The 23,914-nt window shown below is 41.9% G+C and overlaps 1 protein-coding gene across 1 annotated transcript in view; it reads right to left on the bottom strand.

Annotated features, from left to right (window-relative positions):
- Positions 1-2,209: 2,209 nt before the first annotated feature.
- The window catches only part of bahcc1a (BAH domain and coiled-coil containing 1a), a 64,232-nt gene continuing 42,527 nt past the window's right edge, over positions 2,210-23,914 (bottom strand). The window contains exons 9-29 of the mRNA XM_085351645.1: positions 23,222-23,496; positions 22,580-22,925; positions 20,792-21,736; positions 19,282-19,451; positions 18,988-19,124; positions 18,672-18,785; positions 14,292-14,403; positions 13,714-13,948; positions 13,402-13,575; positions 11,960-12,133; positions 11,558-11,847; positions 11,317-11,397; positions 10,349-10,472; positions 10,118-10,232; positions 9,565-9,640; positions 6,668-6,776; positions 6,466-6,582; positions 6,206-6,367; positions 3,551-4,791; positions 3,169-3,405; positions 2,210-3,016 (exon numbers count right to left, since the gene is read on the bottom strand). Of these exons, the coding sequence (XP_085207771.1) occupies positions 2,807-3,016; positions 3,169-3,405; positions 3,551-4,791; positions 6,206-6,367; positions 6,466-6,582; positions 6,668-6,776; positions 9,565-9,640; positions 10,118-10,232; positions 10,349-10,472; positions 11,317-11,397; positions 11,558-11,847; positions 11,960-12,133; positions 13,402-13,575; positions 13,714-13,948; positions 14,292-14,403; positions 18,672-18,785; positions 18,988-19,124; positions 19,282-19,451; positions 20,792-21,736; positions 22,580-22,925; positions 23,222-23,496 (5,444 nt within the window). The 3' untranslated portion in view covers positions 2,210-2,806. The remainder of the gene's footprint in view (positions 3,017-3,168; positions 3,406-3,550; positions 4,792-6,205; positions 6,368-6,465; positions 6,583-6,667; positions 6,777-9,564; positions 9,641-10,117; positions 10,233-10,348; positions 10,473-11,316; positions 11,398-11,557; positions 11,848-11,959; positions 12,134-13,401; positions 13,576-13,713; positions 13,949-14,291; positions 14,404-18,671; positions 18,786-18,987; positions 19,125-19,281; positions 19,452-20,791; positions 21,737-22,579; positions 22,926-23,221; positions 23,497-23,914) is intronic.

The raw sequence follows: 23,914 nt of genomic DNA on the forward strand, positions 1-23,914 counted from the left end.
GTTTTAAAAAAAAGCATGTTATGTTTTAAAACATTTTTTTTTAAATAAAGATGACAAATCACAGGTAATGTACTTGCATTCATGAACAGAAAAAGGTAGCTTTAGTGACTGAGTGTTATCCTTGATTAATGAATTTCTGACTTGTTAGAGAAGTCCAGTGTGCCGGCTCAAATTTGGGTATAAAAACATGAATTTGGTTATTATTTGCCTAATAAATAACTATATAAATTTGTTTTTTAACCATTTTTTTGACAGATTTTTTTTATCTTTTCTTGTTTTTATGACTGGTGGTTTAATACATTTGTTAAAGAATCACAGATGTATAGTGTGCACGCATAGAGAGTGCAGTTTTCTAACTTTCTGCTTAAATGAAATAAAATAAGTGTTTATTTTTGCTTCACAAAATTAACTAATATACTGTATATTAAAAAAAGAACAGGGTTAAACATACTCTATATGGACAAAAGTACTGGGCCACCGACACATTACACCCACAGGAGCCGCTCAGCCATGGGAGCTCATGTCCCGAAGCTCTGGGAGCACAGTTTTCGTGCTGATGTTAATGCAATCAGAGATTTGGAAATATCTAGGGGCAAGAAATTTCACAAACTGACCTGTTACAACAGTGGCATCCTATTACAGATAAAAGCAGACTGTGTGGCCAGTTGCTTGACTTTTTTTTTTTTTTTTTTTGCTTGATTGAAAACAGTGAAATTTAAAGATTAAGAGGTGTGGGCAATGCTTTTGTCCATATAATGATATAATGTTTGGTAATAGGAAATGAACAGTAAGATGAGTGGGAAACAGTCAAAATAACAGAATTAAATCACAGAGGTTTTTGGATGAGAAGAATCCAGTGTTGCTTTATTTTTTAATCTTTTTTTTCACTAAATGGCCTCTATAAGACCAGTTTTATTTAAGAAATGCAAATGCGACATCACACCAAGAAAAAAAAACAATGTCACATTCTCATAAAGCGCTCTTGGCATGAACAGCAACATTGACAATAAATAAAATGTTGGCAAACAAAATAAAACTTTGTGAGCAAAAAAATACTCAGGATTGCATATCAAACAAGACAAAAATAGAGAAAATGTACTTGGCACAAATTAAATAACATAAGTAATTTCCAGATCGAGTAAACCTGCTCTATGTCCATTGCTTTGTGAATCTGATTGTCCTTCACAGTTAGCATCAAGGATGTATGTGTTCTGTACAAAATAGACACAGACGGCTAATGAAACTAAAAATGGACTCATTTCAACAAATTGTCAGTACTCATCTTCTTTCCTTATCAGTACCTTGACCTTCACAGTCACACCTCCAGGTGGCATTTTGGTACATATTTATGTACTAACCAAAACTGCAGGTACGTGTGCAAGAAACCATTGTCACAATGCAAAGCCAGTAAATTTGCACATAGTGGAGGACAATTATTTTATAAGTTACCAGTGATTTCTGTGTTCAGTACAGGTGCTTGTTTTTTAAATAAAGGAAATTAAGATATTAAAGACACTTTGGTATTTTGTAGGCCATATTATGCTAAACTATGCACTGATGAGTGCATTGCACATTTAACACATTTTCATTAGAAGATCCAGTATTGTGTAACATTGATTTGTGTGGACACGATTATATTGTCGGGACACTCATCGCACACAAACGTCGCGCTGTAACGGTACGCTCGTATCACATCTTAAATCACTTTCGACCCGTGGCTGCGGTTAAGTCTGATCTGACTTTGTGATGATGACCATCAGAGAGGTAAATAAATAAAAAATAGCCAAACGAAAATGTGAAGGAACAGACAACTACGCAAAAAGCCACTTGACCTATGTGGGGGTTTTTTTCTTTTTAAACAGAATGACACCTTTCTCTTAGAAAGGGAGTCTTGTCCTGTTGTAGACTAAATCCTTCTGTCTTTGTCTGTGCTCTGTCTCAGTCTCTCTCAGCAGGGCATATGCAGTGCAACACTAACATCTTCAACCTTAACTTCCTGCAGCAAACGAAAAAAGAAAAAGCACACACAATGTAATGTATTCTACACATATATAAAAATAAATCAATTGCAAACATGGAAAGATACATTTCATATATACATAATAAACTCCTATATAAAATAGCTTTTATGTACATATAGACAACAGACAACAATACAATAATTGAACTATACAATATACACCTGAACAGTTAAGACAGGTGAGAGGTACTGAAGTGTATGGCTTCATTAGGAACATTTAAAAATATTTACAGACATCAACTTTACAACCTTTACATGTTTTCAACTTCCCTGGAATGAAGAGGCTTGGGTCGAGCCCCGTGCCTCACTTTTGTTTCCATTCCCTAAGGCTACCTTTTAAAGAATTGGTCCACATTGACTCTTGAGCCTAATGTTATTTTTTACAGTCAACTACAATTTCAGCTCTCCTTTTGATAGGAGCTGGAAGCGTGAGTTTTTAAAAAGGAGTTGTGAAGCTGTCAAAGGACCTTTTTAAAAGAGATTAGTTAGATGGTTGAAATGTCACTTATTGAATTTTGCTCTGCTCAGAAAGACACAGACTTTCTGCTATTCTTAATGACTGGATCAACCAGCTATGCTCACGGCCTCACAAATGTTAGACACCAACAGACTCCAGTGTGTAATGTCAGTCAGTCCAGTTTTGGTGCTGACATCTTGTCTGTGGGTCCTGGAGGCAAACCCAAATAACATTAGCCATTCTGCCGGACTGAATGGTTGAATAGGAGAAATCATGACGTTATATTCTTCCTCCGAAGAAGTTCTTCAGTAGTGTGTCCCCTTAGTGGATCAGCACATGATGGAAACGCCTTCAGCAGTGACCAACTGACCAGTGGTCGGATCGTACGTCCCAGCCAGGTAGTACAGATCTGGAGAGGTACTGTTCGGCTTCTGATTGCGAGTCAGACACTCATACTCCTCTCTGCTCACCACCTGGCACTTGTGAGAGATTGTCTGGACATCATTCTCATCCTCGTGGCACGACTGATAAAGGGCATGCTGGACAGAAACAAGGGATTAGTTACAGGATATTCACAAAGCAAAACGTTACAAATATAGCTACGAAAACAGTGTTATGAAATGTATTTGCCTGCTTCTTCATTTTTTTGCATATTTGTCTGCACTGTATCCCGTATAACAACCCAGCTTACCTTGCCATCTCGATGCCTTTTCCCTAGCTTTGTCTCTTCAGGGTGGTAGAACCATTTGACTTTGACTACCATTCTAGAAGTCCATGATTCCCAGAAGTTCTCAATTTGACCCACATATGGGAGGTTAGGTCGTCCAGCTGAGAGGAACACAGCACAATCTCCCACTTTCACCGTTTCTCTGCCTCGCACAATGGCCTTATAGAAAAGCTTCTTGGCCTTGCCCTTAAGTCCTCGCCTCTGTGAAAAACCAGACACTTTGACCAATCCTCTTTGATAATGACGATTATTACTGATGTTTGTTGACCTCAAGGGGCACGTATTGTAAACTATTTGAGCTAATATTGCAAGAGAAAACCTAAACCGATTGATAGCCTATTCTCACCTGTGTAGGGCTTCCTGACCACCTCCACATTTGTCTTCCTGAAAGGAATGCGGACATCTTGGGCCTTGGAATAAATGTAGCCTCATCTGGAAGCATCCTAGGTTTCTTGACAAAATCCTTAGTTGGTTTAGATAGGGAGCCTGCACATTCTTTCCTCTTCAAGGACTTGCTGTGAGAGACCTGGTTAAGGGTGGCACCTTTGGCACTGGAAACAGCCATAGCTTTGGCCACAAAGGCATGCTGGCGAGGCCTTGAAGATGTAGAGGGTTCTGATGGTTGTAGGAGCCCCCGATGGGAGGAAAGACAACTCTGCAGCATCAGTGTTGAACTATCCTCATCCTCTGAGCTGTACGAGGAATCATTTTCAGAGGAACAGAGGCTGGAACTTGAAAGAGAGCCTGAAGAGGAGGAGCTTGAAGAACCTGAAGAAGAGGAGGAGACCGAGAGACGAGAAAGGAAGCGACCAGCAGTCCTTAGTCCTCCTGAGGCTGCAGCCAGTGCAGCCCTCCTCTCTTCCTCTTCTTCTTCCTCTTCATCATCCAGATCAGAGTAGGAGCTGTGACAGTCTCTGTGAGAGCTGAAGCCCAAGTCACCATATTCCCCGAGACGCATAGAAGTAGAGGGCTTTCTTTGAGGTGTGGTCCCTTTTAGAAGAAGTTCTACTCTGGAGGCTCCCTTCTTGTTATCCTTTACCAGCAGGACTGGATGAGAGTATGCTTCTGTCCTGGGTAAGCCACTTACACTGGAAGATGCCCCTCGCAGCAGCAGAGCCTTGCTGTTCTTTGTCTTGGGGGATGTCACTCCTTCATGATCCAACTTGATGAGGAACTCTTGTCCAGACCTTTTGCTCCTTGGCATAACCTGTTCATCTTGTTTGCGCTTTTCACCATACAGCCCACTTCTGGAACCCAAAGATAAAGCCGAACCTGGTCCTGTAGACTGGGTACAGAAGGAAGAGTAACCATTTGCAATGCTTCTAAAGGAATCCACCTCAAACGAGCTGCTGCTGAAAAGGCCTTTGGTTGGGACGGAAGCCTGTGACTGGGAATGAGTCATAGAGAACAGGTCATCCTCCTTTCCTTTCAAGGTCCTCTTGGGTGCACCGTTGAACTGAAAGAGATTATCAGACGTCCTCTTTCTGGTGTTGGTCAATGAGCTCCAGCCCAGGAAAGGCGAAGGATTTTTATTGGCATTCTCAATTTGCTGCTGCTTTTGTTTTTTCCCAGAACCCTTTGGTCTCCCTAGAATGAAAAAAACATAATATGCTTTAACAATAAATCACAAATGAGCAAACACGGGTGTGTATTTGTACACACCCGTGTATATATATTAGATATACCTTTCATACAGTGGAAACACCTTTCAATAAAATATGTCTAGAATGATACTGAAAATAACTAAATATAAACACAACAATAAGCTGTTCTAACAGCGAACCAAAGCTGAAAAATAAACACTTTACAAAGTATTTTTGTCAAGGCTGTTGTATTAGATCGCATTGCAGTCTATTTATTGAATTATTGTCAAGAACTCCTAAATTTCTTGTTAAAATCAACAATGTTTTGTTATGAGATAAGACATGTCTTCATCTTTAACATTAGAATTGCCAAAGGGTTCATTTAGACTCCTCGCTTAAAATAAAACCCCATTATCTCTTATTTCATGACTTTTCCTAAAATAAATTTCATTATTACATAGTGAATTCTGGGGTTTGATGAGAGACAAAAAAGAAAAAATAATTATACCTAGAATCGCCAAAGAGGCCATTTTGACCTCCATAGAATCGAAGCATGCCTGGTTGCCTAGCAGCACATATTGTTTGCACACATTTTGATATGCAGGCTGTCGTCATGACTGATGGATAAATATAGACATGCAATGGAACACGACAAAAGCAGAGCGAAGACGCAGACTAAGAATCCCAGCTGTGCAGAAATATAGCCAAACAATGACGCAGTGAAGAACCTCCAACATCCAATATTTGTTATGTTAACTTCACTGTCTGCAAATATTTCTTAAAACTATGTCGGAAGAAAATGTTGTTTATTGAACAGTTTCTGATAATAAACTGCAAATAAACGGTGCACTGTTTTGCCCAAATCCTCGTCCAGCAAACCTTTTGGCTACGATGGAAAAACCTCAGCATGGGCCACTCATGCCTAGGGGTGCGACCGGTCAGTGGGTGAAACTTTGTGTTGCTGGCAACTTTTCGATCTTTAGCCTGAGTATGTATCTATTTGCAGTGTTACTAAAACTACAGTAATTCTTTCTCAAATCGTCAACTTATAAATTCATATAAATTCAGATAAATTTAAAAAAATTGTTCTTTTTTTGTTTTCTTTGTGCATATGAATCAATACGTTTTGAAATTATAGCACAAATTAAATATCAAAATGAAAATTTTGGATCTTCTTTATTTTAGTATAGCTAATACTATAGGTTATCTAAAATTTGCTTTTAGCTTTTCCATAATGATGATTGTCTAAAATGATTATATTATTTTGAACTGTTAATTATCATTTTGTTTGTTGTACCTTTGTTTAGATGATTATAAAAGTCTTTCAATCTGTAATAAAATGATCTAAATCATTTATAAAACTCCTAACAGCTCATGTAACACTGGAGGTAAACATGGTTTCAGGGGTTAACTCTCACCTGGTCTTCTTTTAATAACGGTCAGACTCTGGGTGGTGTTTACAGTGTTAATAGTGCTCAGTCTGTCTGAAGGTCTCTCACTGATTGGTGCCTGCTCCAGACTGGAGGTTCTCTTGGCTGCTGAACCACTGGGAACCAATAGGGAAGGAGATGGCTCTCCACCTAAAGTAGAACATTATCAGCATTTAGTTAACACAGTATGCCACACACCCCAACAAAAAAGGGTCTAATTCCATGTTACTCCAAGAGGAGGCACCCACAGTGAATTTGGTATCCTGGAGGCAGGAGGCGGATGTTGGGGAGTGAAATCTTCCCTCGATCCCCATCATCAAACTCTACCATCACCCCGCCTTGCTTCCTCTCATCAGATGAACCACCTGCAAGTGGTAAAAATTCACTCTATCAGCTGTGATAAAAGCGGACGATATGCATATACAGTTTTCTTTGTAACTGATGCCTCACCTCGGCGAACATAGCCTGGGTATAAGCAGCGGGAGCGCTCACTCCAATAAGCGCACACTCTGGTTCCTTCAGCGAGCATAGCCTCCGACTCTGGACGTATATCCAGGACCTGGAGTCAGACCAAAACATAATTAAGATTCATTACAGGTTCCACACAATGCACACACAGACATGCTTGCATACACACACTGACACACACATACAAACAGTGTGAGAGCAATGGAGCATTGTGCTTGGGCAGCCACTGTGCCACGTTTCCAAGCGGCACTTATCTCATGCCAATGTGCCAGTCAGGGCTGAAAAGAACGGAAGCCATGATGCAGTAAATCCTGACTTGCTGAGTAATACTAAAGAGGGCCTGAATAGAGGGCTTGTGATTGCAGGTTGCCAGATCCTCCCTCCAACAATGCAGGCAGCCCCAGCATCCGCCACTCACTGGGGGCTCTTTCAGGTTGCTTTCATTTACTGTTGCTATGGCAAGGGACCCTTTGACTGATGAGGTGTAGATGTGAACGTGTGTGTGCTTGTGTGTGTATGCGTGTCAGGGGTTGGGGGGGGGGGTATCAGGGTACTGCTGTCAGAGTCAAATGAATGGCTCTTTTGAACCTTAACACTCTTGGACTAATCTAAAGACACCAAAGTGGAAGTATGGCACAATTAGAACCAGCTGCTATGTGATGAGTGTTTAGATAAGAGCAGTTTTGCCAGAACTACTTGGTATAAAACTGCCAGGAAAGTTAGAAAATGACACTACGAGCGGGAAATAGAGAAGAAAGTTAAAGAAGGAAACGAAAAAGCTAAACTGATCACATTAACAAGTTGACATTGATGAGAGGAGGTAAGTGTTAAGGTAGAGAGTAGGCTAACGTGTACTAATGGGCATGCAAGATCATCTTGAGGATAATTGAAATAACATTGTGTTCTTGTATGACTATGTCTGCATTTATACCTGAATAAAAAAGCAAGGGCGTTACACTATACAAAGAATACTTAAAAAGTAAGATTTATTTTTATTATTGTCTTTGAGACCATATGAACATGTGATATATAATTATGAATGAAAGGAACAGCAGTGTGGGTTAGCTGGACACCTTGTTTGGCTGACATAGACATAAAAAAAAATCAGAGACCTGTTTGTGAGCATTTTAGGTCATGATTTCTAGATAGATATAGCTACTGTTTGGGGTTTTTTTTTCATTTTATAATGAATGTATTTATGTATTTAGTTTTGTTTATTAAGAGCCACAAGGCAATTTATGTTGTAGTTCCATTATATTAAAGAGAATGCAGATACATATATATGTATAAAAAAAACTGGTCACCTACACCACTCACCCTAAACAATCTAAGTATAAAATCAGTGATTTTGGTGTGAAGTTTGAACTTTAAAAGATAAAAAAATTAATGAATAAATAATGTAAATAAATATATAAAGTCATCTTACTAAAGCTAGTAAGTACATTTTATTTCTATAGTACATTTAGAAACATTTAAAAGTGGTTTATCGTTAAAAAAAACGTAATAACTAAATATGAAAAAGTTTTTCAGAAAAAATTCATGAAATACACCAAATATAATACACACAATCTCTCTGCGTTCGTTTCTTTGTCCTCCAACTCCTTCTACACAATCAGAGTTACACCAGCCAAACTTGGCTCACGAGTGAAGACTCTTATTTATACTAGATATTATGATGACATCATGTTGCCTAGCAACCAGCTAGCAGCAAGTGAAAATGACCTATAAGACCTTTTGAAAGCATCTTTATCGTTTTAATTTCACAACAGCAACATCTCATTTATATCCGCAATAGCTGAATGATACATTATATACAATAATGTCATCACGTTGCCTAGCAACCACATAGCAATGAGTTAAAATTACCCTCTTTTCTTGCATCCATTCACCTAGAACAGCTTTATAAAAAGCATTATGTCATTTAAAATGTGAATGTGTTTGAAAATGTTTGCATGCTGCATGTATCCATAACCATGAGGAAGTTTTGGTTACATGCAAAGTTTAAAAAACACCCACAACTTTATCGTTTAATTTCTAAAAGAATTTTAAGTGAGCTATGAGCACAACAGCATTTAGGATGAAGTCACTGCAAAGTTACAATGGCCTCTTAACAGCTGCAAACCACAATCGTGCCAGTTAAACTCTGCTCTACTTTTCAGCTCTCCTCGTCTTAGGAATATTCCTTTTGAGCAAGCATAATGTCCTGTGCCCTGTTTGGCAATAATGAAGTCAGTTTCAGGAGATGTGGGTACGACAGCTCTGCTTTGAGTGACCCAGTTGTTATTAGTGCAAAGAGACCTGCATGAACAAATCTGTCCCACTATAGTAAACAGTATGAAGCTATTGTGAATACAGAGAAGGTAAAGAACCAGCCAAGGTATTGAAGCGGTTAAATAAATGAAATGGCAATATTACAATAGCTCTGTAACCCAACATTTGCTTCACAACAGGTCTTCATACACATATAGTGTATTTGTTAATTTCAGCCTTTAAACAGCTCTTATTTTGGCAGTAAAGGGGACGTAATGTACGCATCATGTCCTATTTAATCTCCAAACCGTGAATGGATCCTGGTTTTGGTGGGATTATTCAGCCCACACAAAGAGCTTAGTTTAACAGACATTCAAAGATACTCACACACATAAACCTAAAGATCCTGCCCATCTGTTCATATTCACTTAAGTTTAGATGCTCTCAATGACCCCTGAGAGGAAACAAGGGAAGTTGAAAGAGAGAAAGCGAAATGACTAAAAGAGGCTAAAGAAAAGCTGGAAGGCAATGTGGAAAAAAGTACAAAGAAAGAATATATTGTCGTGGCCAAAGATGAGACATGGCTTTCTTTTAACAAAGAGTGTTTAGGTGCAACAAGGTGAACTTACAGCTTCTTGTAGCAGTTGCTCCAATGAATAGATTCTTGGGCGGTTTCCTCTTTCACCGTCAATAACAACACTAAAGCTAGAGGGAGGCACAGCAGAGAGAAATAAGATGAAGCTATTTTCAGATGCTTGTATTATGCTTGCCTGGCTCCCATGTCATGTGTTACTCCCACTCTACTGTTGTTATAGCATCTCTTTGCTGCCTGCACCAGAGGAGCTGTATTGATACTCAGAGCCTAGTATGGAATAATGTGACGTTTGTTAAGTAAGAAGCATGAAATTATTGATAACTTCTATGACGAGCATGCAAAAATCCTTTTTATTATCAACATGGCTCTGACAGCTATAATAACCTTCTGTAGACGCCCTTTTTTGCCATACCTCAGCTTCTGCTTAGAAATGCCACTTTGACAAAGTTTACTTCAGGTTAACATTGACCAAAAGGTCAGACTAAAGTTTTTAGGATATAATTTGAAAGCTAACATCCTTGAGTTAAATTAAGACTAACATTTAAAAAAGTGTTGTGTATATTTAAAAAAAAAAACAGTTCACTTACATGTCTGGTAGCTCCAGAGTGTGGACCCTGGCAGCATATAGAAGCTCATCCTCCTTGGAAATCAGCACCTTCAGGCCATCGGTTAACAGCTCTTTGGTCAGGACACAGTTTGGAACTGCATAAGAAAGAGCAAACAATGTATCCTGGTTAAAATTTGTAATGGTGAAAGTAACCATTCTATCTGCTACTTAAAACACTATTAAAAAAAAGATATAAAATTTTATCTCAGACCTTCAGGGTTTTTGCGCGAATGGCTGCTGTGCTCCTCTTCCTCTGAGAAGCTGCTACCATCCATCTGAAAACCCTCATCAGCGGCGAAGCTCTCCAACAAACGACTCACTGCTCGTCCCTTTGGCTATACAGAACATATCAGAAGGGATGAAAGGAAGCATAAATGACTGTGAAGATGAATAAATAATAAATGTGGAGATAGTGTGATAAGATATTGTTTATAATGCTTTTCAAACTAGCAGTTAACCACAGGGGACAAAACCTGTACCATTACCTATCTGCACTCATTTTACTTGTTTTTTCCCTCCCTCATAACACATAGTCTTCTCCGCAGAGTTTAATCAGCAGGAGGCTGAGCTATGCAAAACATGCTGAATGCGTATAGTAGTTCCACAATAATGTGTTGGAAAGTAAGGCTACGTTCACACTGCAGGCAAAAGTGCATCTAATCCCATTTTTTTGACCCTATGTGACCCATCATGGTATGACAGTGTGAACGGCACAAATTCGATATCTTCAAATCCGATCTGGGTCACTTTCGTATGTGGTACTGAATCCGATACATATCCGATGTTTTAGAAAGCGACTGCTGTTTGAACGGTCATGTCGCATTAAATCCGTCTTTTACGTCACTGACACAAGACAGACGCCAATTATCAGCGCCGGAGAAGACATCGCGAACGCTTCCTGGCCATCCAGTGTAGATGTCAGTGAAACTGTTGGGAAGACAATGTTGGAGAAACGTGAACATTTTATTTGTACTGAAATATCTGCAGATTCTGACAGAAATCTGCAACTATCCTTTGAAGCACCGCTCCACATTTTATTTGTAGTGTGAACAAGCAGACAAAAAAAATCGGATTTGATCAAAAAATCGGAATTGAGCATTAAAACCTGCAGTGTGAACGTAGCCTAAGATATGACCAGAATTGAAAGCTAGTGTTTGTTTGCTGTTCGCCTGCTGGTACCTGTTGGTCTTTGCTCCTTTGTCCCCTGCTTCCATCTTCGCCCTGCAAAGATGAGCCCCCAATTGGCCAGCAACTTCTCCTCTGGTAAAGTGAGAGAAGAGGAATTATTGCCACAGCAAGGGCACATGAAGATATACCATATGCAAAGTTTGTACTTCAGTTTTGTTGTGTCATATCTTCAGTATATGTGGTTTAATAAAATTGGTTGATCAAAATTTCGATTGGAAAATTTTTTTTTTACCTTGTTAATTGCTCCTCTCAACATGGTGCTCTTGCGGGTTGCCCGCTTCAGCCTCTCACTTGTGGTGGGAAAGGTAGCTAGTCCCATGCTCCTCCTGTAGCGGTTGCCTCTGGTCCCAAGACTGCCCCACCGAGGTTCCTTAGACCTGGGCCCACATGTTTTTCTTGCTACTTCAGGCTGCCGATCTTGGTGGTCTTGGTGATTTTTAACTGCTGTGGTCATGCCCATCCTAGAGTTGGACTTCTTCCTGATTTTGACTTCCCCCTCTGCACCAGACAGACTCTGGGATCCTGTATGGTTTGATTACAGAAGGACATTTAGACTGAGCTAACAATACAAAGGAGGACAAATGTAAAACAGATGCTTCTTGAATTATCAATTATTTTCAAAGGGCAGTCTTACCATAAAGCTCCTGCCTTTGTTTTTTGTTCCAGGCTTTCTGGTTGGCTTCCAGTTTTACAACAGACGATGGACTAGGCCCAATCATGGAGGAGCTTAAAGTGACATCTCTAGAGGGTTGGACTTTGTAATCTTGAACTTCATCAGTATCACAACTGCCTTCCTCTTCTTCATCTTCTAGCAGATTTAGGAAACAATAAAACATATATTCAGTAAAGGCATGAAAAAAAAACTTAGCTTATCCAATCCATCTCCCCACGTCATTACCAACCAGTAAAGTTCTTTAACTCACTCCCAATCAATCCACAGACACTTCATTAGCATTAAAGTAAATAGTTTAACGGTTTATAGGAAAGATATATGAACTGCTTTGCTTCAGTGGTATTTCCTGGTGTGAACCCACATGCTACTGAGAATGTGTGTGCTAGGGAGAGTATGAGGGAGTTTTTATGTTTGTCACTGCAGTTTTTTTTCTTTGCAGCGGCTCTTTGACCTGGTATGCGGGTCTCCAGGGGTGTGCAAAACTCTCACAGCCAGGTGTCTATAGTTGTGTGTCTGTGTCCAGCCCAGACCAGCCAACAGAGCTGACCACTGAGCTGTTGAATGTAAATGCACATCTCTGCCAAGACATACATCCCAATCTTTCTTCACTCGCCCATCAAAATGGATTGGTTTTCAATTTTTTTTTTTTTTTAGAAATTAGCAAAAGGCAATATAGATTTAAAGGAGCTTTTGGATCATAGACTGACTCAGTACATTAGCTGTACTTGTCAGATATGCATTTTTATTTTATTTGTAGAAATTTGTAGAAATGTTTCAAAAAATCCCTGTCATATTTTCATAGCTAGCTATTTAGATATCTAAAGGTAACTTTCAATTTTGGTATTCAATTTTATCTATATAGCAAAAATTCACAATTGGCGGTGCCTTAAGGCATTTTATATTGTAGATAAAGACCCTGTGATATTAGACAGAAACCCCAACAATCATGAGCAAGCACTTGGTGACGGTAGGAAGGAAAAGCTCCCTTTTAACAGGAAGAACTCTCTAGCAGAACCACCCTAAGGGAGGGGAAGCCATCCACCGCAACCGGTTGGGGGGTGACGGCAAAGAGAAGCGAGCAGTGAGAGAAAGACAGGACAAAAGACACACTATGGGAGAAAGAGCCAGAGTTGAATAATTATGAATGATTAAATATAGCAGTGGTGTATAAACACAGAGAGAGCAAAAAGAGATGAGTGAAGAAGAAATGCTCAGTGTGCCCAGCAACCTGGGTCTACTGCAGCCTATGTTTTAGGGATGTTTCAGGGTCACCCGATTCAACCCTAACTATCAGCTTCATCAAAACAGAAAGTTTTAATCCTAATCTTAAAAGTAGAGTGTTTGTCTCCTTAATCATTAACTTGACTTAACTACGTCTCCAGGCTCAGTATTTACTGTCCCACCTTGATCAGAGGAGTCGCTCTCTGCAGGCGAGCTTTCTTCCTCCTCCATTGCTTCGTGCCTTTGGCCACGGTGAACCTTTGTTCTGTGCTGGCTCAGGGTGGTCGATCCCTTTTTACGTCCACAACGCACCAGTCCGGTCCAGCTCTCTTGGTGGACACTGTCCCCACTGGCTGCTGAAAAAGTTTAAGAAATAAATCACTGCTTAACTCTAAGGGTAACTGCTGATGGGGGGAAAAACAACAATACTCTGCACAGTAAAACTAAAAACAGGAGGAACAAGCACAATCAGTGCAATGATTGCCACTATCTACCTGTATCGCTTTGTCCCCCAGACTCTCGCCTGGAGTCTGCTTTGCTTGTGCCCTGGCTTCTGTGTCCATGCTTAAGGTTGGAGCTGCAGAGTGAAATTTCCTTGTCCCTCGAGCCTGTCCCTGAGAGATTCTTTTTAACCTGGGCCTTTTGCTTGAGCTGAACCACATCTCCAGCCAGCTTGGAGTTGAGCATGCTGTGAAGACTGCTTTTTCTGCAGCTCTGTGCTTTTACCTGCTGCAACAGAAAGACAGATGAGACTGGTGAAAACCAGTTACACTCCTTACAGAAGCCACAAAAGCATCACAATGACATCATCATGACATCATCATCTCCTCTGACATTGTGAAGAGAGCCCTTGTTTTCTCAAGAATAGAGAATTAAAAAAGCAATTGGAGAAGCTCTAACAAGACAGACATTTATATGGAGAGCAGAGGATCAGGATGAACTCCTGAGGGTAGCGCCTAATTAGAAATGGGATGCAACAAAGGGATATATCAAATGCAACGAAACAAAGAGCGGCTTCTTTTATTTCTGGCTATGTGTGGGACAGAAGGGAGTAGGACAAGGGGACCCTGACCTGTGTGCTGCTGAGTCGCTCAAAGCCTCGACTGGACAGCCTCTTCTTCCTTCGCTGGCTTTCTCCGCCCCCTCCCAGGTCGTCAGGCAAACCAAGCCCTGCCCCCATCGATCTGCAAGGGGAAAAAAAAGAAGGGAGTTGAGTATGGCGTTATTTTTGTGCCACTATTCTGAGCGCACGTAAAAAAAATTTGCAGGTGCAAGTGTTGCATTTTGAGGAGAAATTTATTTTGAGCGAAGAAAAGCTGAATTTGAGTGAACAAAATTCATTGCTGCGTGCAAAAAATGTATTTCAGTGTTTGCTATTATCCACACACACAATAGCAGCCCCTCTCGCTCAGTTTTTGCACTTGCGCTCGCTCGCAATGTGTCGCTCGCGCTCTCAACATTTCAGCCCGTGCGCGCTCAACTCGTTCTGTACACCGTTATATTTGTGCCACAAAACCAGCCAATCACAGACTTGGATGCAAAAAAAATCTGATTGGCTGTTTTCGTCTCCAACCAGCTCGAAATGACGAAATGCAATATCCCAGAATCCATTTCGTCCAAAACTCAAACGAGGCAGTGGCGGAGGAACACAGAGTGGCAGAGTTTGAAATATTACTCTTTGTGGGTCACAAAATAAACTTTTAAGATATTTTCATGCGAGAATGGTGCTGTGTAAACTTCTAATATCTGCTCGATTTATCAAGACATCACATATTTGCATAAGTGCTCTAACGTTTTTGGAGATGCCTGTTACCCACCAGCTGACCGAATACCTGGACTGGCCATTGGGCATTTACCCGGCATTTGCCCGGTGGGCCAATGGTGATTTTTCATTTTTATGTTAGTTTGTTTGTTTTTGTAATGGTATAAACAATGAAAGGTGGTGGATTAGCCAGCTGGTAATAATCAACTCTGGGCTGGACCAATTACAATACATCCGTATTGAGGGGAAAAGACTTCAGCGAGAATAAAAAAGACACAAAGCTGGAGTTATTCTGTGTCTTAGCTGCCTCTTCTCTCCTCATTCTTCCTCCCTCTCCTGTTGCTACTTCAATCATGAAACTGATCAATGATCAGCTGATCGTCTCTCTTGTTTGTTTATCTCCCACTTTGCGCCAGAAACAGGAAACCAGCGGATGTTGCGCTAAACAACAACAGCAGCACGTTCAAAATTGATCAGCTGTTGTTAGAATTTATTTAAAATTAATTTCTAGTATCAGCTGATGTTTGCTGGAGCCACAGCTGTAAAGCTGGAAACATGAAGGTGATACAAATCATACATATATACCAACAAAACAGTGTACATCACTGTCACAACAGCGTTTGTTTTCGTTCAAAGGCTTTATGGTTTTTCCAATAATACCTGGTGGTGTAGTCGGTGATTTTTTTGTCAGTTCAGCCTTATATATTATGTTTAACCCGAGTTCCCACCCGGTCAGCTGGTGGGTAACAGGCATCTCCGAAAACGTTGGAGCACTTATGCAAATATGTGATGTCTTGATAAATCGAGCAGATATTTGAAGTTCACACAGCTACATTCTAACATGAAAATATCTTAAAAGTTTATTTTGTGTCCCAGAAAGAGTAATATTTCAAACTCCGCCACTCTGTGTTCCTCCGCCACTGCCTCGTTTGAGCTTTGGACGAAATGGATTCTGGGATATTGCATTTCGTCCTTTCGAGCTGATTGGAGACAAAAACAGCCAATCAGATTTTTTTGCATCCAAGTCTGTGATTGGCTGGTTTTGTGGCACAAATATAACGGTGTACAGAAAGAGTTGAGCGTGCACGGGCAGAAATGTTGAGAGCGTAAGCGACACATTGCGAGCTCAAATACAAAAACTGAGCGAGAGGGGCTGCTATTGTGCGTGTGTATATGGATAATAGCAAACACGGATATACATTTTTTGCATGCAGCAATGAATTTTGTTCACTCAAATTCAGCTTTTCTTCGCTCAAAATAAATTTCTCCTCAAAATGCAACACTTGCACCTGCAAACCTTTTTTACGTGCGCTCAGAATAGTGGCACAAAAATAACGCCATAGTTGAGTCACCTCTCTCTGGGATCTGGTAACTTTCCCTTTTCTGTCAAGTGAGCCGAATGACAAAAAGGACAAGAAGAGTCCAGTGTCTGAGACACCCACTTGAAAATTAATCTCTAACAAGAAAACTGGGATTGTTTGAGGGCAATTTGGTGCTTCTTCTAGGGAGAATGTTTGTCCCCTGTAAAGCACTACTGCACAGCTTTGAAGGATACCGTGAATGGTTAGAAGGCACTGGAATTTGAATGTGGTCCTATTGTATTCAGTGAGTATCATGCCTCTCTGGTTGCTTTTTCATATCACTGTGGCACACACTTTCCCCTATGCTGAGCAGCATCACAGGCCAACCACTCCAAATGCCCTTGAATTTCCCCCTGGAAGACTGCCCGTAGACCACACCGAAATGAGCCAGACCATGCTCAAACAAAAGATTAACTTCCTCTCTCCTAGCATGCATACAACCTCGGAAACCATTCCATTCCAATGACTAAATCTGACGTAGATAAGTAAAATACTGCGCATTTGTTCTGCTTCCATATTGGTGCAGAAACTGTTTTTAAAGTAAAGAACCATGTGCTGGTTTTTTTTTGCATGTTTGTTTTGATGTCATTTATCAGCAGCATGCGAATTCACAGTGCTCATGAAGGTGCTGATTGTGTGTAAATCTCATAATTCCAGCATGCACCTGCAAGACTCAAGAAGAATGAAAGCAATTGTCAGGCAGTGGGACTCTCTGCCCACTGACTGACAGGAGAGTGACAGAGGTGCCAGTGGAGTGTGAGTTGTCCCCGTGAGGCAGATCCCACCACGGCTTGCTTTCCGCTGCTGACAAACACAATGTGACAGAGTCCCTCCCATTTATGGTGGAGGGGGCTGGTGGAGCTGAGTGTACAGTGACTAATTAAACAGAATTGATTATCAGGGTTTGCTGGCAAGCAGGAGTTCTCTCTAGCATACAACCCCGTCCAACCCCAAATAAAAGCGACACCACAAAGGACCCCAATGCTCTACCCACAGGAATAACATAAGCGTGCACAGAAACAAACAATGCCTGCTTCAGTGCTCATAAGCACACTGCTGCATCCATCTCTAACTAAACAGATGCATAAAATTTGCAAGTTGGAAGGCTTGATCACGAGGCCTGAATGTATCTCCCACTCAAACACTACCACACACACGCACCCCCGGTGGTTAAAGCAAAGTAGGGAAAAAGATACTGAAAGGCTGGGTGGGCTATCCACTGACCCACTGACCCACTAACCCCCATCAGCACAAAAGCATCAGCGTTTTGTAGCGGCATGACTGGCAGGTGCAGGACAGCGCTTTTATAGAACCCTGCCACATAACGCAACATGGGGCTAAACAGTCCTCAGTCTGCTTGCTTGTTTCTCATTCACAAGTATCACGTCATTCTCTTTTGGGTTGTGCACACATCACAAACAAAAGGGTGTACACCCTGGGAGCTTTTAAGAAAAATAAAGTGTCTTGGCTGTGATTCAATTTAAAGTACAACAAAAAGACAGACTTCAGTTTACTCTTCTGTGAGACTGTAACCCCATATCTGCTCCCACTTTCCCTCCACTGCACTTCACTTGAGGGCCCAGGCCTTATATTTGGGTGTCATTGTCACTCAGCATTAGCATCTGATCAGCACGGGCCCTAGTGAGGGGGGTGCAAGAGGATACGGGTGGAAGAAGAGTGGCAAGTGACATTGCAAAGGGGCAGCTGTGGACAGTTGTCCAGAAACTGAAGTGAGAAAAGAAGGATTAAGATGGACAGAGAGGGAATGCTGCGAGGTAATATTTAGTGCCCAAAGGCATTCTGAGCCTAGATGCCGGGGATAACTGAAGCCTGAGAGTAAACCTTTTACCAACCCCTCCAACACAACTTCCAAACAGGAAAGGCATCCCTATTTTTACAATGTTGATTTAAAAAAACATTCTCCTGCTCGTTTCTGCTAATTTTTCCTCTTTCGTCATATTCCTCAAACACATACACGGACAAACATATAGATGGACTCAAAAAGTCAGCTTAACTCTTATTGCCTTGCGAATCAGACGTGCACAATTCAGCCCGGTAAAGTTGAATGTTTTTATTTATATATATATTAACCCTGAATGAGTATTCTGTAGGACACAGCTGACACAGACTGCCCCGTTACGCAATTAATAACACCAATGTTGATTAGAGTAGAAGAGGTTTGATTCGACTTCCTAGAATAGTTCAGCGGTTCTCCTGTTTCCTGCTTATGCCAATGAGAGGCAGCGCCTGTATGGCAGTGATACAGAGGGGCTTATCATGCATGACTGGACTACAGCCAGCTAGCGGAGATGGGCTAACTGATACTCACTTGACTTTTCTTTGGCCCTCGGATGAGGACACTGGACCTGTGGTGAGGGTGGGTTTCCGCTTCCTCGGCCGCCCCGGTCCTCGCCGTGCTGGGCTGCGAGGTGTTTCTTCCTTCCTGCTGGCACATGCAGATGTAAACACACATGCAGCCGGTCGAGCTTTAAGACGCTACCTATATCTAAACTCTGAAGGTTCTAAAGCACTAAAAGAAATCCATTTTGAAACTATAAGTGAATGAAATACGTTTATGTTTTTACTACTTTGGAACGGACCGATTGGGAATCGGCACAGGTAAAGGAGGACCGCGCCATACTCACTGATGATCATGCTTCCTCTGAAGTTTGGCAAGCTCCTTCTGCTTCTCTTTATAACGACGTTGTAACTCAGCCAATTTCACACGCATTGCAAGCTCAGGACCATCCATTGTTTCCATGCTAACTTTGGCTGGGCACACCTGAACAACACGCATAATTAGTGGTTATGTAACATGTAACAAAAGCAATCAAGGAACATTTTAAGTACAACTTCATTAGTTACTATTTGTTTGAAACATCGTTAGAATTCTGGGAACATTTTGAAGCGTCAAGAAGGGCACACTTTTATAGCCTTACTGGTTCATTGCGAGGTGTCCAGGTGCATTTCCTTCGTAAATTGAGGATCCTGCGGGTTGGAAATTGTCGCTCAGAACTCGCGCTGCTGCTTTCCTCGGAGCCCAGCTCCAGCGCACGGGCCGTGGCCAGGGTAGCAAGGCTTTGGAGGTCAAACATGAGCAGTTCCTCCTCTGTTTACAGAAGGGGGGGGGGGGAAGGGTTCATATTGCATCTATACATTTTCGATTCAGATGCCACAGTGGACAGAGCTTATTTACTTAACATTTGTGAAAGGAAACTCATGTCAAAGTGAGAGAGAAAGATGGGTCTTTTTGTTTTTGTTTTGTTTTCTGCAGAAATTTGAGCAGATTAGGACAGTATGAGAAATCAGCAGCATATCTTTTCAGAGGTCACATTATTTTGGACTCACCATATGCTGATATCTCACAGACCATCTGGACTGAGCTTTTCCTATGTAGCCTATCTGCTTATGACACTGAGTAGTCTGTCTGCCATTAATGGTCTGAGCCACAAGCTGAATAGCAGATTGTAGCCTAGTCACAAGGAAAATGACATTTTGTTTGTAAGAGTAACACAGTCTTACATCTTAACATGAATAAATAAAAATATACTGAATCGTCTTACTAACCATAGTTGTGACTCTAAATCGACATTTGCTACTTGCCTGAGCTGTCAACAATATCGCATATCGAAGACATCACTGACTCTGGAATCAGATGATACCCTTTTTAAAGAACCATCTTTTGGGAGCAGTTAAATGCATTAGGATGCTGTGGTAAACACAAAACATCCTTTTGCATGAATAAAAAAAAACAAAAACGCATGGTACTTTGAAAAACAAGGAAGCTTTTAAAGCCACTTTAAAACAATGGGGTCTAATTAGCCAGGCAATGCTCCAGGGTGCTGAAAACAATGACTGCTTTTGTGATTACACACCAACTTTCAGTATGAAGTGTTATGTTAGTGAGAGAATGAAACAAACTGGTGTCTCTCCTTTAAGTTTAACTCTGTGTATTTGCAGTTGTGCGTGTTTGGGTGCGCGCGCATGAGTGTATCAAACAGCTGCAGGATGGAGAGACACAGACGGTTCCCTGAGGAGAGCTCGAAGGGAGCGTGAGTGAGAGAGGAAGGTGTACACCCTTCACTAGTAGTTCAGCCCTGTCCTCCTGCTTTTTCGCCCTCTCCTGAGGCCCTGCATCATTAGAACAGCCTTTTAGGAAATAAAAGTGGCTTTAACATGCCAAAGAAGAGCAACGGCAAGCAAGCATGTAGACAGCCTCTCTGGGGATGTGTTAGAATTCACAAGAGGCTCATGAGACCGGCAGGAAGAGAGGACTATCTGGGAGGGAGCACAGAGCGATGAGGCTAGGCCTGAGGGGGAGTGGGAGTTTGTCTCAATGGACATAGAGGAAAAGGAGAGTAAACTATGAGAGAAGTGCATTCTGTTGATGTGAGTGTTGCTGTGTGAATGTGAATGTGTTAGAGTCATGGAGGAGCCACTGTTTCTCACCCTGGCTTTTTCCACAAGTGCGCTTTTGCTGCTGCAGCTCCAGATCCGCTAGTTCACTCAGAAGCTCGATACCCTGGTGTGGGTTGCATTGCGATGGGGCAACTGATGGTGTACTATATGAGAACAAGGGAAATGGAGGCACATCTGTACAGAACGCAGCAGCAATCAGCAGCTCCAGACTCCAGTAGCAGGGCACAACAGGTTTTGGGGCCACAGCAAAAGATTCCTCGCTTGGGCTAGGGGCAGAAGCTGAGGCCGGGGAAAGACACACAGAATCCACTGAGGCATCATTAGAGGTCATCTTGTTGTCGTGCTGCTGCTCACTGTCCTCTGCGCACTCATTAGGCGGGGACTGTGACTCAGGAGAAGCAGGATCAAGCTCGATGATGGTGGGCAGCTCTGGCTCTTGCTCTCCAGGCATGCTGACCTTTTGAGCATACTCCACCTGAATCTCCCCACCCGTCATCTCATCATCCTCCTCTTCTTCCAAGGTAATGACAGCGTCTTGCCTGTCAGGTTCTTCTGTTGAAATGGAGACTGGGCAGGAAGGAGCCTCACACACAGTACTCTCAACAGGTGGACAAACCAGCACCTCTCCTGCAGTTTGTCCCTGCTCCTCTGGTTGCTCCTCCTCTCTGTGGACATAGTTAGCTTCTGTCACGGCTGTTATTTCCACCTCATCCCTCTGCTCCAGAACTCCATCAACCACTCTGTTTTCCTCTTCATGCGCCACTTCCTTGAGTGGGAGTGGCTCTGGAAGGGGTCTGACTACCACTTGACAGTCTAACTCCTCCCCTAGGCTGGCCAGAGACTGGGGAGCATGCTCAGCAGGCTCCACTTGGACTGCGTCCAGGTCAGCTGGCTCAGCCAGCTGAACACCCTGAGGTGACGGTCCGCTCCTGTAGTCCATCGCAATAGCAGGGTATGTGTATCCAGGAGGCAAGTCTATAGATGAAAAGAATATTTATTAATTTAATATTTAACAATTGTCTATTTATTCCAAAAATTCTGATAAACCATCCTCCCAAAAAAACCCACATATTATGATTCCTTAATAGAAAGCACTGTTTTTGTGATGCGGATGTGTTACAGATTACCAATCATACCCATGATAAACGAAACTCTCTTGCTAACTAGGTTCCATGGAGTGAAAAAGCAGGGCAAGGAAATGAAAAAGCACTTTCCCTTGATCCCCCAACCTTAGGAAGTTACCACAAGTAACTGTGTGTGTGCGTGTTATTTAAAGTGGACAAGACCTTTAGTTTATCAGAGAAACTGACACAATTCCTCTGGCTTGCGGGAGCCGTTAGCCAGACATTAATAATGATGAAGATAGTTTCAGGCGTGTGGGGGTGGAGGAGATGTAAAGGCCGCTACTAAGGTATTTCTCAATCATTACCAAGGTAACAGTTCTGGAAAGTCCCAGCACAGCCGGCAGCCATTTTCTTCACCGTTTATTCAATCAGAGGCTTTGCCAAAAGAGCTACCCACACATATTACCGCAACACCAGCAGAAAAAAATGGGGTCACTGAACAGTGACAACTCCAGTTATAAATCGGTATGATGCACAAGATTTGACTATATGTTAGAACAGTTTTCTGTTCTCTTTCTGGTTTTCTACATGACTCTGTTATTATACCTGATTAGTGTGAGTATGTTATCTCACAAGGGCTAATTTGATGATTATTGTTTGTACAAAAACCACTGTGCACACTGCTTCAAAGACAGTTTGAAAACTTTTACGCACAGTTTTTGCATTTTTTTTCTAGACACTTCTTTGCACTTACCAGGCTCCAGAGACCCTGGGTATTCCTGTGGAGGCTGCCCCTCTCCCGTCTTGTCTTCGGATTCAGGAGCCTTTAACATTTGAGGTGGAGCAGGGCTAATGGCAGGTGAATGAGGTACTGCTGCAACAGGGCTAGGAGCGGGGCAGGGTGTTGAAGGAGTGCTTTTGGGATGTTGTCGCAGCGAAGGGGACTGACAACAAGGGGACAGGTGAGTGGTGCAGGTCCCAGGGGGTGAGGTGTTTCTCTGCGGTGGGTTGTAAGAGTAAGCTTTGGCAGGTTTAGATGTTCTTGGCTCTGAAATGAGTTCTTCCAGTTCAACTGAGGGCTCGTCTGCTCTCTTCTGTATCTGTGGCATTAATACAAAATTATTGCATATCTAAATTTAGTGAACAAGTGATTTTATGCATTAACCAAATAGTACATTTATTGCAATCTGGTTGACAGCCAATGCTACTTGCTTTTCTGTATTCGGGAATACACTTTTTTTCCCCTGTAGGAAAGTTGGCATATCCTTCAAAGAATATTATGCAAATTGAAAATAGACTCAAAAGTCACGGGATCCATGACTCGCTTACGCTTCGCTGTATTGCCTGCACTTTTGCATGTATTAATCTCCCTTGCGTATTTTGACTCTGCAATCACCTGTGCATTGTGAGCGGGTTGGTGCTGCATGTTCATGGCATGTGCAGCTCTGTGCTGCTGTGGCTGCTGCTGCTGCTGAGGTTGAGACTGCAGTTGTGATTGCTGCGACTGGTGACTCTGATGCTGATGCTGAAGCTGTTGATGCTGCTGGAGAGCGTACAGCTCCTGTTGCCGTAGAAACTGGGATCGGGAGTACACAGCAGGATGTTGCATGTGGGAGGGTGGGCCCCGGGCGCCGTACACAGGGGGCCACAGCCCTGGCTGCTCCATCACATCTAATGAGAAAAAAAAAAAAAAGGAGAAATGTGATGGAGGGGGCTACCTTAGAACAAAAACACATGCATACACGTACACACACACACACTCTACATCACTTTTCTTTGGGCTCATACGCATTGACAGTAGGCACGACTCACTAGAATACATTAGCAAACAGAGAACAGTTGTGTTCTCCATATTTATCATTATGTGCCTCCCACACAACTATTTCAAAACACTGAAACCATTATGGATCATTTAAAGAATCATTGTATTCACATTTATAGCAACAACATGTATCCTTTAAGGAAAAAAAGATTTTTGACTTCACAGAACAACATCTCCCCAGGCAGAAACAATCCCACACTCTCCTCCGCTCTGAACAAAAAGCTGTCTCTTAAGAACTGCTTTGAGAATTTTGGAATGCTGGAAAAA

This window comes from Diplotaxodon limnothrissa, linkage group LG4 (genome assembly GCF_057381915.1).
Source record: "Diplotaxodon limnothrissa isolate DT_005_m linkage group LG4, D_limnothrissa_male_GT1.1, whole genome shotgun sequence".
In the NCBI taxonomy this organism is placed as follows: Eukaryota; Metazoa; Chordata; class Actinopteri; order Cichliformes; family Cichlidae; genus Diplotaxodon; species Diplotaxodon limnothrissa.